Source organism: Lolium rigidum, chromosome 3 (assembly GCF_022539505.1).
Source record: "Lolium rigidum isolate FL_2022 chromosome 3, APGP_CSIRO_Lrig_0.1, whole genome shotgun sequence".
Lineage (NCBI taxonomy): Eukaryota > Viridiplantae > Streptophyta > Magnoliopsida > Poales > Poaceae > Lolium > Lolium rigidum.
Window position 1 is genome coordinate 20,069,580 of NC_061510.1, and position 14,440 is coordinate 20,084,019.

The 14,440-nt window shown below is 41.5% G+C and overlaps 1 protein-coding gene across 1 annotated transcript in view; it reads left to right on the top strand.

Moving 5' to 3' along the window:
* Window positions 1–2,002: 2,002 nt before the first annotated feature.
* Window positions 2,003–14,440, top strand: part of LOC124701254 (callose synthase 9-like) — a 28,656-nt gene continuing 16,218 nt past the window's right edge. The window contains exons 1-21 of the mRNA XM_047233301.1: window positions 2,003–2,206; window positions 2,765–2,862; window positions 3,766–3,929; window positions 4,074–4,197; window positions 4,916–5,026; window positions 5,111–5,236; window positions 5,429–5,518; window positions 7,296–7,393; window positions 7,478–7,595; window positions 7,789–7,914; window positions 7,991–8,067; window positions 8,144–8,219; window positions 9,093–9,209; window positions 9,969–10,071; window positions 10,182–10,305; window positions 11,690–11,867; window positions 11,976–12,028; window positions 12,109–12,169; window positions 12,252–12,333; window positions 12,802–12,851; window positions 13,963–14,049. Coding sequence (XP_047089257.1) covers window positions 2,008–2,206; window positions 2,765–2,862; window positions 3,766–3,929; window positions 4,074–4,197; window positions 4,916–5,026; window positions 5,111–5,236; window positions 5,429–5,518; window positions 7,296–7,393; window positions 7,478–7,595; window positions 7,789–7,914; window positions 7,991–8,067; window positions 8,144–8,219; window positions 9,093–9,209; window positions 9,969–10,071; window positions 10,182–10,305; window positions 11,690–11,867; window positions 11,976–12,028; window positions 12,109–12,169; window positions 12,252–12,333; window positions 12,802–12,851; window positions 13,963–14,049 — 2,262 coding nt within the window. The 5' untranslated portion in view covers window positions 2,003–2,007. The remainder of the gene's footprint in view (window positions 2,207–2,764; window positions 2,863–3,765; window positions 3,930–4,073; window positions 4,198–4,915; window positions 5,027–5,110; window positions 5,237–5,428; window positions 5,519–7,295; window positions 7,394–7,477; window positions 7,596–7,788; window positions 7,915–7,990; window positions 8,068–8,143; window positions 8,220–9,092; window positions 9,210–9,968; window positions 10,072–10,181; window positions 10,306–11,689; window positions 11,868–11,975; window positions 12,029–12,108; window positions 12,170–12,251; window positions 12,334–12,801; window positions 12,852–13,962; window positions 14,050–14,440) is intronic.

The window sequence follows — 14,440 nt, forward strand, 5'->3', positions numbered from 1 at the left end:
TACAACCGGCGGGACAACACACGATGGGCGATCACGGAGGGCATCGTGGAGGTAGCAACGAGCGCACGCTCGAGATCGTCGACGACCTCGGTCATGGATGATCGGTCACAACCGACGGGGCCGACATAGTCAGTAGGAAGGTAGCCGACGTAGGCGTGCGCCTCAGCCTTGTGCGGCGTCGGGGGAGGTGCGGGTCGAGCACGCGCGCCACGTCGTCGGCGAGTGCAATGTTGAGGCGGCCGCGCCGCAACATCACCGACGGTGCCATGGGGCTGCGGTCGTGGAGGGTGCCGTTGAACATGAACTCGTACGCCAGCACACGCTCATCAGACTGCGCGCAACCACCCAGCAGGCACATGATGTTCACTAGCGCGATCAACTCAGAGTTGAAGGCTGTCTCGCGGTCGCGGCACCGTGCCGACCTCGACGAGCTCGAGGACTTGGTGGTATGCTCCTCCGCCCGCTTGATCGCCACCTCGCCCCCGCCTGGGAGCGTGACGCGGTACACTGAGCCGAAGCTCCCGGAACCGATCCGGCGCTGGTCGTCGAACCCCTTCGTCGCCACGCACAGTGTGTCGAGCGTCAAATTCTGCACCACGCCGTCTACCCCCTGCTCCTGCTCCTGCTGGACCCAAGCGGCGCCGGCATCAACGACTGCAGCACACCAAGATCATACGGGACATCATTGTGGTGGCGCCAACAGCGACACCATAGGAACACCGCGAGCTAAAATGGCACCACCAACAAAAGGAATGCAACCGCTCCGACGGCGACCCAAATAATGATCTTTATCCTCCCTGTATCGCTGTCCTTTCCGGGGGGGGTCAGCGCCACCGCCTTGGGGATCACGACGTCGAGCTCGAAAGCGGCAGTCCACAACACCAAGCTCGCCAAGGACACGGGCAAGCTCGCCAAGAACGTCAATTTCGCCTACCGTTATTAGTTCGGTAGATTAGAGTTGATAAATCTTCTATTTGCATGCAACCAAACGCCAAGCATTTTTCAGAGACACCGCTTCTTCCTTGGAGACGAAAAATTGAATTGTTAGAACATGCTTTTGAACTTGGTTCCGTTGAACATGGCTTCAGGAAGAAAATCTGCACACATCTCTAGAGAAAACGCCGCTAGCAACCAATCATCAGGTCCTAAGCGGAGGAAGTGATGCTAGACCGACCGATCGGTCAGGGGATGAGACTAGCAGAAGGCGGTTTTTAGAATTCTAAAAATAGAAATTGCAAAAACTGAAATAAAAACCCGTATAACCTTCCCTATCCTGCGTCCGACCCACAGGGACAGCCGGACAGGGAGCCATCTTCGGTACATCTTCCAGAGCCGGACGAGACCACGATCGAAAAACTCGTTCAAACGCGCGTTGCACCTGGTCACGTCCCCATCCTCGTCATACTAGTCCACAAGATGATGCCACTGGCCATATACCTCAGACTCGCACAACCATTTCCTCCCCCAAAAAAAAAGACCGCGTAACCATTTCCGCGTCGAGACATTGCTTAATGCTCCGGCATCCGATCTGGAACGCACACACGCAGATGGCCCACTAGCCAGCCTCACACGCACGTCTTAAAAACCCTCTCCCCCTTCCGGCGCGGCACGCGCACGCGCCGGTCGACCCGGAAGTGGCTTCCGTCCAAGTCGCGACGCGCAATCCACAGTGTATCCAGCACGCCACCCGCACGGAGTAGATCGCATCCAGTCCAGGGTGAAAAATATTCTCGCCAAAAAAAAGCCGACGAGGTTTTGAGATTTTGAGATTCCCGTCCTGCTCCTGCTCCTCCTCCGCCTTCGCCCCCTCCATTCCCTTCCCCCGCTCCAGCTCGAGCGCGCGCGCGCGCAGGCGGCCGAGCCGAAACCCTAGCCCCCACCGCGCGCGGCCGCCGATCGCAGCACAGCAGCCTGGCGCGCGAGCAGCGGGGTGGTGGCATGCGGGCCGGGCTCTGAGAGGCGCGCTGGTGCGGATCTGAGAGGCGCGCGCCTCCGCCGCCGAGTAAGATGGCGAGGGCGGAGGCCAACTGGGAGCGCCTGGTGCGGGCGGCGCTCCGCGGGGAGCGGATGGGCGGCGGGTACGGGGTCCCCGCCAGCGGCATCGCCGGGAACGTCCCCACCTCGCTCGGCAACAACACCCACATCGACGAGGTGCTCCGCGCCGCCGACGAGATCCAGGACGAGGACCCCACCGTCGCCAGAATCCGTAAGCCGAGCTTCGCTACCCCTTTTACTCAGCTTCGCTCCGCCCTCCCGGGGCAATCACCGGCTGTGTTACTAGTGCTTCCTGAGGAGGAGCTAGTACACGGCTTGATTCTGATTTTCGGCTACTGGTAGTGCGCTAGTTACAATCCGCCTGCCTAAATATTTCCATTCCTTCCTACATTAGCTCATGATTTCTGTGTGTTACTACTTTTCGCTCTGGCCTGCTGGTGCTGCACCACACCACAAGGCAACTCGTAGGTCATGGCACTAACCTCAGCTATGGTGCTGAGCTGCAATGCTCACATCATTTTGTACATTCCTGCTGGCAACATTCCAGTTTATAACTGCAGTTCTGCTCAGTTTGCCATTTATATTATGCTTCAGCTGTTTTGCATCATCGGACACACTTTTTTGGACCCAAGAGATGCTAGTAGAATATAATGCTCCGGGAAAAGCAAACACATGAGACTATATGATTTCGACTATGTTTCGCAATTAAGTTCAACTTTTACATGCACTTTTGTTTTGTCTTGTGATACCTCTCTACTTCCATGAGCAGTGTGTGAGCATGCGTATGCGCTAGCCCAAAATCTGGATCCCAATAGCGAAGGGAGAGGCGTCCTGCAGTTCAAAACCGGTTTAATGTCAGTAATCAGGGTACGTCTCTTATGCTTTATTGTTTTTATTTCATATACTATGTTCACAAGTACACGGTAACAATGTATGCCCCTTTTTTCATGTTGTCAGGCGTTAAGGCAACACTTTGACTCTTCGTTCCTGTGAAGTTATGTTGTTTGAAGTAAAACTAATTATGCGTTAGGAAAGTATGTTTTATGCTAGGTCTAGTGTTATCAATTTAGCGCTCTTGATGTTAGTATTCTTTGTTCTACATCAATGGTCAAACCTGATAATGTTTGTATAGCACAGATTCTGAAACGACCTGCATCTTGACACGGAGGTAGCGTAGTAAGCAAACCAGCACTCCACATATACAAAATATGAATCCTTGGGTGCAACTAACATTTTCTTCTATATGAAGACCGGTTAAGAGATGTGGGGGTAGGCTAAACAGGCCCAGAGCCCAAAATCACAGCTAAGCCATATACTCCCTTCTCTCATGCACAGATAGTACCGGGGCACCACGTGGAACTGCCTTTGCCACCTCAGTACCCACCTCTCTTCATCTCTTGTTTTTGTGCCAGATATGTAACTTGTCAACTATTATTATGGCATGAACACTCAGATGCACATGTATAAGAGCAGCCATTAGTCAAGGCCGCAATTTTTGCGACACTTCTAAAATGACACCTCCTACTTATGAACATTGGGTGTACTTAACAAGCTAATACTTTGTTATTTTATATATGCTGTTTGCTGATCAGAGCTTTAACATCTCATGGCTTCCTTGAACATGTGGCAGTGTTTTTGAATGTCAGTCTCACTCACAAGCCATGCTACACACCACGTCTCTTGAACCATGATTTGTTGAGTCATACTAGATTTTTGTTTTGTTTGGGAAGTTAATTATCTTCTTTTAACATGTCTTTCTCAAAATTTCAGCAAAAACTAGCAAAGAGGGAAGGCGGTGCTATAGACCGGAGTCAGGATATTGCTAAACTGCAAGAGTTTTATAAGCTATACAGAGAAAAGCATAAAGTTGATGAGTTGTGTGAAGATGAAATGAAGCTTAGGGAATCTGCTGTGTTTAGTGGTAACCTTGGAGAGTATGTATATTCCCTCCGAAGACCTTTCTTAAAAGTTCCAATTATTTTCTCTTTTTGAGACATGCTGTTTTTAAGCATACTTTTAAATCGATTTCTAGCATTGTGGTGTCTACTATCCGTTAACTACTGCTGTTATTTGAGCAGGCTGGAACGCAAAACTCTGAAGCGGAAAAAAGTACTTGCAACTCTCAAGGTCTTGTGGTCAGTAATAGAGGATATAACAAGGGAAATTTCCCCTGAGGATGCAGATAAATTGATTTCTCCTGAGGTATGGTCTTACCTTTGATAATATAGTTGCTCATCGTTGATTCTGCTTCTGCTTTATTTCAGTTTGAAATGTTTAGAAATCAGAGAAGATAATAATACAGTTTCTTCTACTGTTACGTAGTTGAGTGCTTTGTTATGAATAGGTTTTGGCTACTGGCCACCAGGGAGATAATGAAAATATTCTCATGTTTTCTAGAACTACAAGAGTCACCTACTGTTGTGCATTCAGATGTTCTGTTACTAGCAGTGGTGGATTAGTAAATAAATATTCAGCGATCATATATCTAGTAGATATAATGTCAAACATGTGAAATTAACAAGCGAAAAGCTTAGCTGTCATATAGTCATTCCATTGAGTTTTAACATATAAAATAAATAGAAAACACAAGAATGAGTTCCCACAATCTTAAACAATGGTCTCAAGAACTTGAAATTTACCCTCAAATGCTACAGAATGTATAAGGTGCTGTGCAAAAAATCTCAATTGTTTAGCAAGGTTCTTTACTTCATCATTATGCTAACTGTAAACTGAACTGTGCTGGAGACAAAGAGCAACATTGGGTTATTTGCACATAAAGTTCTAACGTTTAGCTGAATGTAAGTATGATGTGATCACTATGAGCCTGCGTCTGTTCAGTTTCCCACCTTCTAAATGTACTTGCCATACATCAAACATTTCCCTATTGTTTGTAAATATTAATGCACTCTGTTCTACTCAGATGAAAAAAGTCATGCAAAAGGATGCGGCAAGGACAGAGGATGTTGTAGCTTATAATATTATTCCTCTAGATGCCGTGTCTACAACTAATGCAATTGTCACTTTTCCAGAGGTATCTTTCAGGGTCTGAATTTTTTTATGTTCATTATTTCGACCGGGCAGTGGCTGTATTCCTGTAGCATTGTTTCAATTTCAGGTGAGGGCAGCGATATCAGCTTTGCAGTACCATAGGGATCTGCCGAGGCTCCCTGGTAACATTTCAGTTCCTGATGCTAGGAATTCAGATATGCTGGACCTTTTGCACTGTGTGTTTGGTTTTCAGGTTAGCATATGGCTCACCTGATGCGTTAATCTATGTTGCTTAAATTTTTGATGAAAATACTTGTGTAATTATGGTCTCAAACTTATCACACCTTTTAACTTATCTTGGCGTTCTAGAATGCTAGACTGCTAGTGTTATGGAATGTTGATGGTTTCACTGAAATATGCGAGAAACCCTATCTTGTGGTTGCAGAAAGGCAACGTGAGCAATCAACGGGAGCACATTGTTCACCTGTTGGCAAATGAGCAGTCTCGGTTGGGCAAACTATCAGGGAATGAACCGGTATGTGTTTTCACTGTATCTGTTAGCCATGAGTTTTCTTTCCTTATCATTTTTTGTTTGATCGATGTCCTATTAAATAATATTGAAATGCAAGCTCAACAGAGAAAATTATTGTAGCAACTGTCACCCTTAACAACCCTTTAGGGATCTTAATGCATTACCGATACTCCTTTTCCTTCTGTAACATAGTTTTACTTAGCCAACCAATGCTTTTATTTTGCTCCATCTATTGTGACTAACCAACCTAGCTCACTTCTCTGGTAGCGACAAATACACATGTTTCCTTCTTTCCTGATCACACTTTGCTCAGTTGATATATCAGTCAATTGTTTGTGTATTGCAGTACATTTACTGAAGTTTTTGACTTTCTCTTTAGCATTTTTGTCTTTGTGACCAAGAAAAGACATTTTCTGAGTGCTTTTAGAATGCATGAAACACTTCATGATCTGGAAGAGAACAACTTCAAAGACTTCTGCCAGTTGGATTAATCCACTTCTTTACTAAGTCAGGCTAAAAAATTTGAATGCTCTCTTGACCAAGAAAGGACATTTTCTTCTTTCGGTTTCGGATGCTGGAGAGTTTATTTTAAAAGTAATTTGATGCTATGCCAATTCAAAGTGAAAGAAGCTGTGGTTCAACCACTCATTGACTGGTTGCTTGATATCTTTCTATAAATTTATGTCTTATTTTTTTCCATTTGTTTCCTCCTTGATGTAATCCTCTCTTGCTGAACTTTGTACAGTGTGCCCCATTTTTAATTTATAATATTACATAAAGGTGTAAAAAAAGGGCTACCTGAGAAAACTCTCGTCTAAACTAGGTAGATACTTGGAAACTAACCCCAAACCCGTAGACGGTAACCGATCAAACAAGCTCGAGTGTGCCCTCCTCTCTTCAAAAGAAGTACTGTGCCCAGCTCAGTATCTACAATTTTTCTGTTATTGTTCTGCTATATGCTGGTTGCGTGATGCATGTGCTTACTGATTGAAGGACTCAGAGCTACCATTCGTGCAAAATTTTCTTTATTATTGCAAAATCTGATTAGTGCTCCTGCAACCTGGGAAAACGGAGAACAACTAGCTACCATATACTTCTTTACTACTCAAAAGTTTTAAATTTGTAATTTGGTGTATGCGCTGGTTTTCAGCTGTCCGTATGATATTTTGATACTAGTTTCAGGTTTTGAGTTTTAATAGTGATGATACTACACTAACCTTTCATGCAAAAATAATACGATCGAGATTATTGATCTTTAGATCATCGTGGGAAAATACTGCCAGGGAGATGTGGAACAGACGCACAGTAGTGACGAAGGGGGCCAGAGGAGAGACTAGATTAGATTATAACTCTTAATTGTAGATTGACTAATGGATTCGTGTGGTTCCTCTCTTCATATGAGACAGGAGTCACTAAAAAGTAAAATTTAAGACCTACTAATGGGATCTTATCCCTTCTTCATATTTGTAGGGCCTGCTGATGATATTGAAAATGGCCAAGGAACTTTCTATGCTTTAGTTAATTAATACTATCCCTCCGATTCATATTAATTGACTCTAATATAGATGTATCTAGATACATTTTAGTTCTAGATACATCCATATTGAAGTCAATTAATATGAATCGGAGGGAGTATATGACTTGACATTAAATTCACAGTGTATCCTTTTATTTTATCAATATGATATTTTTATCCAGCTGGCTTAAAACATTCATTACCATGTTGATTAAAGTTATTATGCATTTCTCTGTTCTTAACATTGTTTTCATTTGTTGCTAGAAAATTGACGAGGGTGCTGTACACGTCGTTTTCTCCAAGTCTCTAGATAACTACATGAAATGGTGCAGCTATTTGCCACTACGTCCTGTCTGGAATAAGTATGATTTGCTATATTCTGCACTAGTGTTTTCCTTTCCTTATTGTTGGCTTATTTGTTACTGAGGCTTTTTTTTTTGCCTTAGCGCTGAATCGTTGACCAAAGAGAAAAAGTTGCTATATGTGTGTTTATACTACCTGATCTGGGGAGAGGCTGGCAACATACGATTTCTTCCAGAATGCTTATGCTACATTTTTCATCATGTAAGCTTGTAGAGGAATTCTACCCAAGTTCTCCATCGCACTCATTTCGGTGCATGGTCGTGCCTTCATTTCACCATTTTCTTGCATGAATATTATGAACATACTCTGTACATGTAGTTTGTTAGTGTCTCTTGTAAGTGATGCCAAATGTAATATTTGTTGTTGAAATTCATGTTTTGTTTCGTTTTTGTAGATGGCAAGGGAACTAGAGGAAACTATGCGGAAACAGATTGCAGAGCCAGCTGAAAGTTGTATTTCTAACGATGGTGTATCATTTCTTGACCAAGTCATTTCCCCTCTATATGAAATCATTGCAGCTGTAAGTGGGGCTGCCGGATTATCTTGTCTAACTTGCTAGGTCCTGGATGGTTAACTGAATGGTGGTTTTGCTGCAGGAAGCAGCTAACAATAACAATGGGCGGGCAGCACATTCTGCATGGAGAAACTACGATGATTTCAACGAGTTTTTCTGGTAGGTGGATTAACTGAGCTCTCTGATTTTGTTCTTCGGTTGCTATTTTTTATATACTGTTGCTTCTCCTTTTCAGGTCTTTGAAATGTTTTCAGTTGGGTTGGCCATGGAAACTGAGCAGTCCATTTTTCTCGAAGCCTACTAGGAAGGAGGTTTGTTTTTATTAATTGTATTCTTGACTGTATGTATCTTGCAGTAGATGGAACAAAATGAATATGTGCATATGTTATGGGTTCCTTACCTTTTTCCGCTTGAAGGGTTTGTTAGTATGATCTGCGCCTCTTGACTGTCAGGAGCAAGGATACTGTTTATCTTCCTTCCTGACTTGGTTGCTCTATTATCTGCACGTTTAAGCACTGCCACTCATGAAGGGCTTCTAGAGTTTATCACAGACTAGGGCATTGGGAAATCTCTTCTTGCCAGCTTTTCACTGTGCTTGGCATGGGCAGTCGAGGACAGTCATGGTGGCTGCTCTGGTGCTGTTGCTCCTTCGCTATTCTCAGCGATGGCAGCTCTCACTTTGCACAATGCGGTTCAGTGTCAAGCAGAACAGTTAAAAATCAAAGATCTTGTGTTGTGGTGTGCTTGATGAGGAGTGCTGTCTTTTATTCACTGGCATGCCGTTGATTCGGTGACGAGTTGAGTAGCCGTGATTGTGTGCAATGAATAGGGATTTGGACTTATCATTGTTCAGCTTTGAAATATATTCCCATTTCATGTTCTAGATGTGCCATAGCATACTGTAGGAATTATCAATGTAAACCCTGAACTTGCCAAACAACTTTTCAAGCTACACAACAAACACTTGCGGTCATATGAACCAAGAAGGCGAAAAGCAGGCAAATTGGATTACCTGGGCTTTGCCTAAGCATGCCCTAATATTGGAATCTACGAATTTAGTTCCTAAATGTTTTTGCCTTTTTATCATAGTCCAGTTACACGTCACCATCTATGATGAATAGTTTGGTATTAATGTGAATGGTTCTTTACTTTTCATAAACAAGTGTCACATGTTCCTTTTACAGGGTTTGCTCCATCGGCCGCATCATTATGGAAAGACATCTTTTGTGGAACACAGAACTTTTCTCCATCTTTACCACAGCTTTCACCGCCTTTGGATGTTCCTAATTATGATGTTTCAGGTAAATTTAAAATTTTACAATGGCTGCAGTATCCTGCTTTAGGTGCAGCATAAATGCCCACCTTTTTTTTTTTACTTTTGTGTTCTGATATCTTAGATTTGTTCTATTCATTTGCTAAGAGGTGCTAGAAGCAAAACATTGAATTTTCTAATTAAAGGCCTGTGTCTCGGGGATTTATATTTTGAGGGTTATTATAAGGGATAGTCCTGATATAATGTGAATCAGAAGTATACAACCGTTCTTTGTTGCGGTTAGTTGAATATTTTAATTTACGCAAAAAAGTTCACATGCTGTTTCTAGAAAACTTCTATATTTTCTCAAAGCTTGGCATATATAATTGGATCATTAATATCTATAATAATATGTTGGCTAATAGTTTAAAGGTGATGTGGCTTAATGAGGATGCTGTGCATCAGAAGTCAGTTCTAGAGCGAAGAATGATTTAGCCATATGGATATTTTGCAGAATCTTACTTTCTAATGGTAGCACAATAATATTTGATGAATTCTCTTCATATGCTACATTGACATGAACACTGGCATTATGGTACCATGTTATCAATCTGTATTTTTCAGGTGTGGATTTATCCATATACAAGTTTAGGAATTTAAATAATACCCTGGTGCTCAGTAGGAGAGATGCAGAACTTTTTTTTTCTTGCTCTTGTTTTTCATGGTATTTCCTTGAGGACCATTTTATGTTTTCTATTGTCATTGTAACGTTTTTATTGTGCCTGTGGTTCTATTTATGTGCATGCAGGGACTTACTATCATTGCTTTCAACAAAGGTAGTTTTAAGACAAAGACTGTATTGGAACTTCTTAGCTTGGGCCCAACTTATGTCGTAATGAAATTCATTGAGAGTTAGTACAAAAAAACCTTTTCTTTGTAATCATTAGCGTGGTTGTTTGCATACTATCCCTTGTGGCTGATTAATTGCTTCTGTTGTTTTTGTTTTTCTTTGTTGAGGAAGGTGTATTGGACATTCTAATGATGTATGGTGCATATTCAACATCTCGTCGATCTGCCATTACCAGAGTGATCTGGCGATTCTGTTGGTTTACCATGGCTTCATTGGTCATCTGTTACCTATATATGTAAGTTTTGATGCCTACACATAGTAATAATAGAGAACTGTGTTATTTGTTTAATCGCCCAATGATAATTTTAGGATCCTGTTATCTGGTAGCGACTTCATCAAATATGTTGAAACTGAAAGGTTTTATTGTTACCACAATTGTCCTTATAGATAGCTCAGATGAGTACTGGAATTCATGGAACATTTCAATCCTGACACTCAATTAGTTATTGTTTGTCCCTTGACTGTTGGAGAAGAGATTATATGACCAGTCAAATTTTGGTTTGTGCCCTTGATGTAACAATGTTCTGTTGAAATATGACCAGTTCTCAAGCCCTGAGCAACAACCGCTTCTATTGTATAAACGCCTAAAATTTGGCTTGTAAGGGCTTCTTCGATCCAAAGAAATTATGCAGCGATTTTAGAGGGTTTTTATTCCTTACTTCCCTTCACTATAGAGTTTGTTTGTTTTGTACAATTGAAAACCATAGAAATATTTTCCTTTGGGCTACTTTGAGTTCGATTTCAGTGGAATATTCTAGGGAATCCAACCTCGTGGATTTTTTTCTTTGTTTCTATGACAACTAAGGAAAACATCCAATTCTTGAAGGAAGTTCCTGCGTTTTTTTCCTTTTGTGCAATCAAATAACTTCAGTTTCACATTCCTGGGTTTTCATCGTCTAGGATTCAACATGCTATGGCATACAATTCCTACGATTTTTCTATTCCTGTGTTTTTGTAATCCTGCTAGTCAAACAGGACTTACAAACTCTCCAGCCAGAGGACTCGTGGTTCTCTATTAATCACGTGGGATATCTAAAATCTAAGTTGTTTAGAGTATAAGGATAAGGTGATTGTATATAGATACCAATATAAATATGAGGTTGGCACCTAATTGGAATGTTTGGTGTAGCTTTACTTGGCTTATATGTCCTTTGAAGCTTGCCATCCTGTAAGCTGCCTTCTAATACTTTCCCTTTGGTGGTGTTGGTTAAGTGTAACATCATAGTAAGTATAATAAGATAGGTAGAACAAGGCATTACATGATTGCTTGAAAAAGCTAGTAGGTGTTGGCTCAAGAACATGTCTGTGGTTCCAGGATGAATGTACTAAATTGATATGTGGACCAGAACCTCAGTTTGGTTTTGTAGGTGAAATATATTGCATTGGCATCCGAGCTTTCTTGTGAGTTTTATTTTGACAACTCTACTTTTGAAGGAGTTTCTTACATACTTCATTGTCTTTGCATTCATGAGCACAATCTTCACCAAAGCTTTGTGCCCAAGAGTATGAATATGTTTCTTTAGTTGGTATCAATATTTTGTCGAAGTATGTATCCGAGATGTTCCTCTTGGTGTTTACACCATTTCGGTATAAGTTATAATAGTTTGATCATTTCTCAGCAAGGCACTTCAAGATGGAGCGCAGTCTGCACCTTTCAAGATATATGTTGTTGTAATCAGTGCATATGCGGGTTTCAAGATAATTGTCAGCCTTCTCATGAGTGTTCCTTGTTGCCGTGGTGTTACCAATGCTTGCTACAGCTGGTCTTTTATACGCCTTATTCAGTGGATGCATCAGGTCTTGCCCTTCTGCGCTTTTTGACTTCCTAAAAGCTGCCTTTCTTTAGAAATATTTGTGATGCAATATATTCTGCTAACGGTGTCTGACATTTTTTTTATGTTGAAGGAGCACAATTACGTTGGAAGAGGCATGCATGAAAGGCCTCTAGACTATATCAAGTAAATCTGATCTAACTTTGAACTCCTTGATTCTGCTGGCATATTGGAAGCACACATCACTAACTTGGTTTACTGTGCAGATATGTGGCTTTCTGGCTTGTTATTCTTGCAGCAAAATTTTCATTTACCTATTTTCTCCAGGAAAGTTCAGTTCATGTGTTTTCCCTTTGTTCTCCCACTCACATGCATCAATTTGTCTTTCAAAGTGGCTTTTGTTATGCAGATTCAACCTCTTGTAGAACCAACACAACTGATCATCAGTTTCAGAGACTTGCAGTATCAATGGCATGACTTTTTCTCAAAGAGTACGTATACCCTTTCTCCATCATTGTGCTTTCCTTTTAAGTACCTATTGATTCTTATAGTTCACTTCTGTATTTCTATGAGTACTGCGACTGTGTCATAAAACAAGAAGTGTCACAAGAGAACTAAGCTGAGTCGTTTGGTAGAAGCTGCTGCGAACAGCTTCTTAGCCCCTGTTATTGTATAGTTAGAAATATTTGTTCTTGAGAAGTGTATATCTTCTAATTATTAGTCCTTAAGATTAAATCTTTTTCTTTAATCTTTATGCTGCAATCCAGTACCTTGTTTTGGAGTAAAGCTTGAAATTGGCCTCTAATTTATTCCATTGATATCCCTTAATCCCAGTGAGATGCGCTAAGCTGTGTTCTTCGATGCACAGAACTTGTATACAGTACAATTTTTAATATTATGAAAGTGAGATTGTAGGCTGTGCTATTAATTTTTAATGTTGGTTGTTGGGATGCGTGCAGATAACCATAATGCCTTCACAATTCTTTCTTTATGGGCTCCAGTGGTCTCAGTAAGTTGCATCCCCTCTCCCACTCATTGAGCTTTCTGGTATGGTATATAATGAGCGGCACCACATAATCATTATCAACGTTCATCTAAAACATGCAACATCATAAGGTTTCTTTAGAAGTATAATTGACTACCTTTCCAGTGTGATTTTGGGGGGCTTATTAACACCGAGAAATAAACAGACCCTGTCCAAGATCTGAGCCTTGAGCATAATGAGCTCAATAGTTAGGTAGAAATACGTGGATACAGCTTTTTCAGTGAGATAATACACGGATACACCTTTTTAGTGAGATAATACATGAATAAACTATGTCCTTAATATCCAGCAAGAGGATATTTGTATTACTTACATAGCTTCTATGGAAGACAGATGAGTATGTAGATGATAAGTAACAGACATGCATAAGATAAGGCATTGGAATTTGGAACCCCAAAGAGCGCTAACTTGTCAGTTTGTTAACCCACATGGACAGATTGGGTACATCATGCCCATAGCTTGTGCTTCCAATGCTTATGATCCTTGTCTACAGTGCATGTCATAATGAATTTTGATTTGCATGCTGTAGACTGAGAATTCTCCAGGTGAATAGATGAATTTCCTCATACAATGACCAACTGATGAGTTGTGTAAACATAATGTCAGAACCTGAACGGAATATGCTTTATCCTGGCCATATGATAAGCTGATAAAATTTGTCGCAGTACTTATCTTATGTTGTAATTTTGACATGCTGGTTATTAGTTCACTGAGAGATTACAGACTGTAAATTTGGTTTTTGTGGTGAATTTTGATCTTGCTGAATTACCATATGCAACTTTGATAATTGAGATCAGATTCCTGGTAGACTAAGGCTGTGTTTGGCACTGCGGTGGATTATCCTAACCCCGCTCGTCCGACCCGCTTTTGCCTACCTCTGTGGTTAATTTTCTACAGCGGATTATATAATAACAAGCACAGTTCAGCCCGCAAACTGAGGCCAAACGTGCCTATGCTTATTTCATCAGCTTGCTGCTGCTCTTGTTTCTGTTGGGCTTATTGTTTCTGTAGGTAGCTGCTTCATATGTGCATTAACAGTTTAACACATATTTATAAGAAGAATATATTTTTGCAGATTTATCTTTTGGACATCCATGTATTTTACACCATCATGTCTGCTATTGTCGGATTCCTCCTTGGTGCACGTGAACGACTGGGAGAGGTTAGTTCTTTAACTGTAGTTTTGTGATATTGTCATGCGATTGTTTTCCTCTAAGTTGCTTCTTGCGGATCAGTTGGTAAGTAAACAGAAGCAATGTGTGGGTGTGGGAATACTACCACCCCAAACGTTAATATAGAAGATGAGGGTGGTTTGGCTATCCTACCAACTGTTGTGCTGGCCAACTGAGCTCGGGATGTCAGGAGGCTTCTCATTAGTCATTACTGTGTAGTTAGTTAATGTAAGGCGCACTTGTTTATGTACACACTCATAAGTAGTGTATGTAATACAGTTCACCTATAAACTACCTCTGTTCCTTAATGTAAGAAGATTTGGCAAACTAAATTTGTTTGCCAAAACGTTTTATATTATGGAACGGAGGTAGTATATAAGT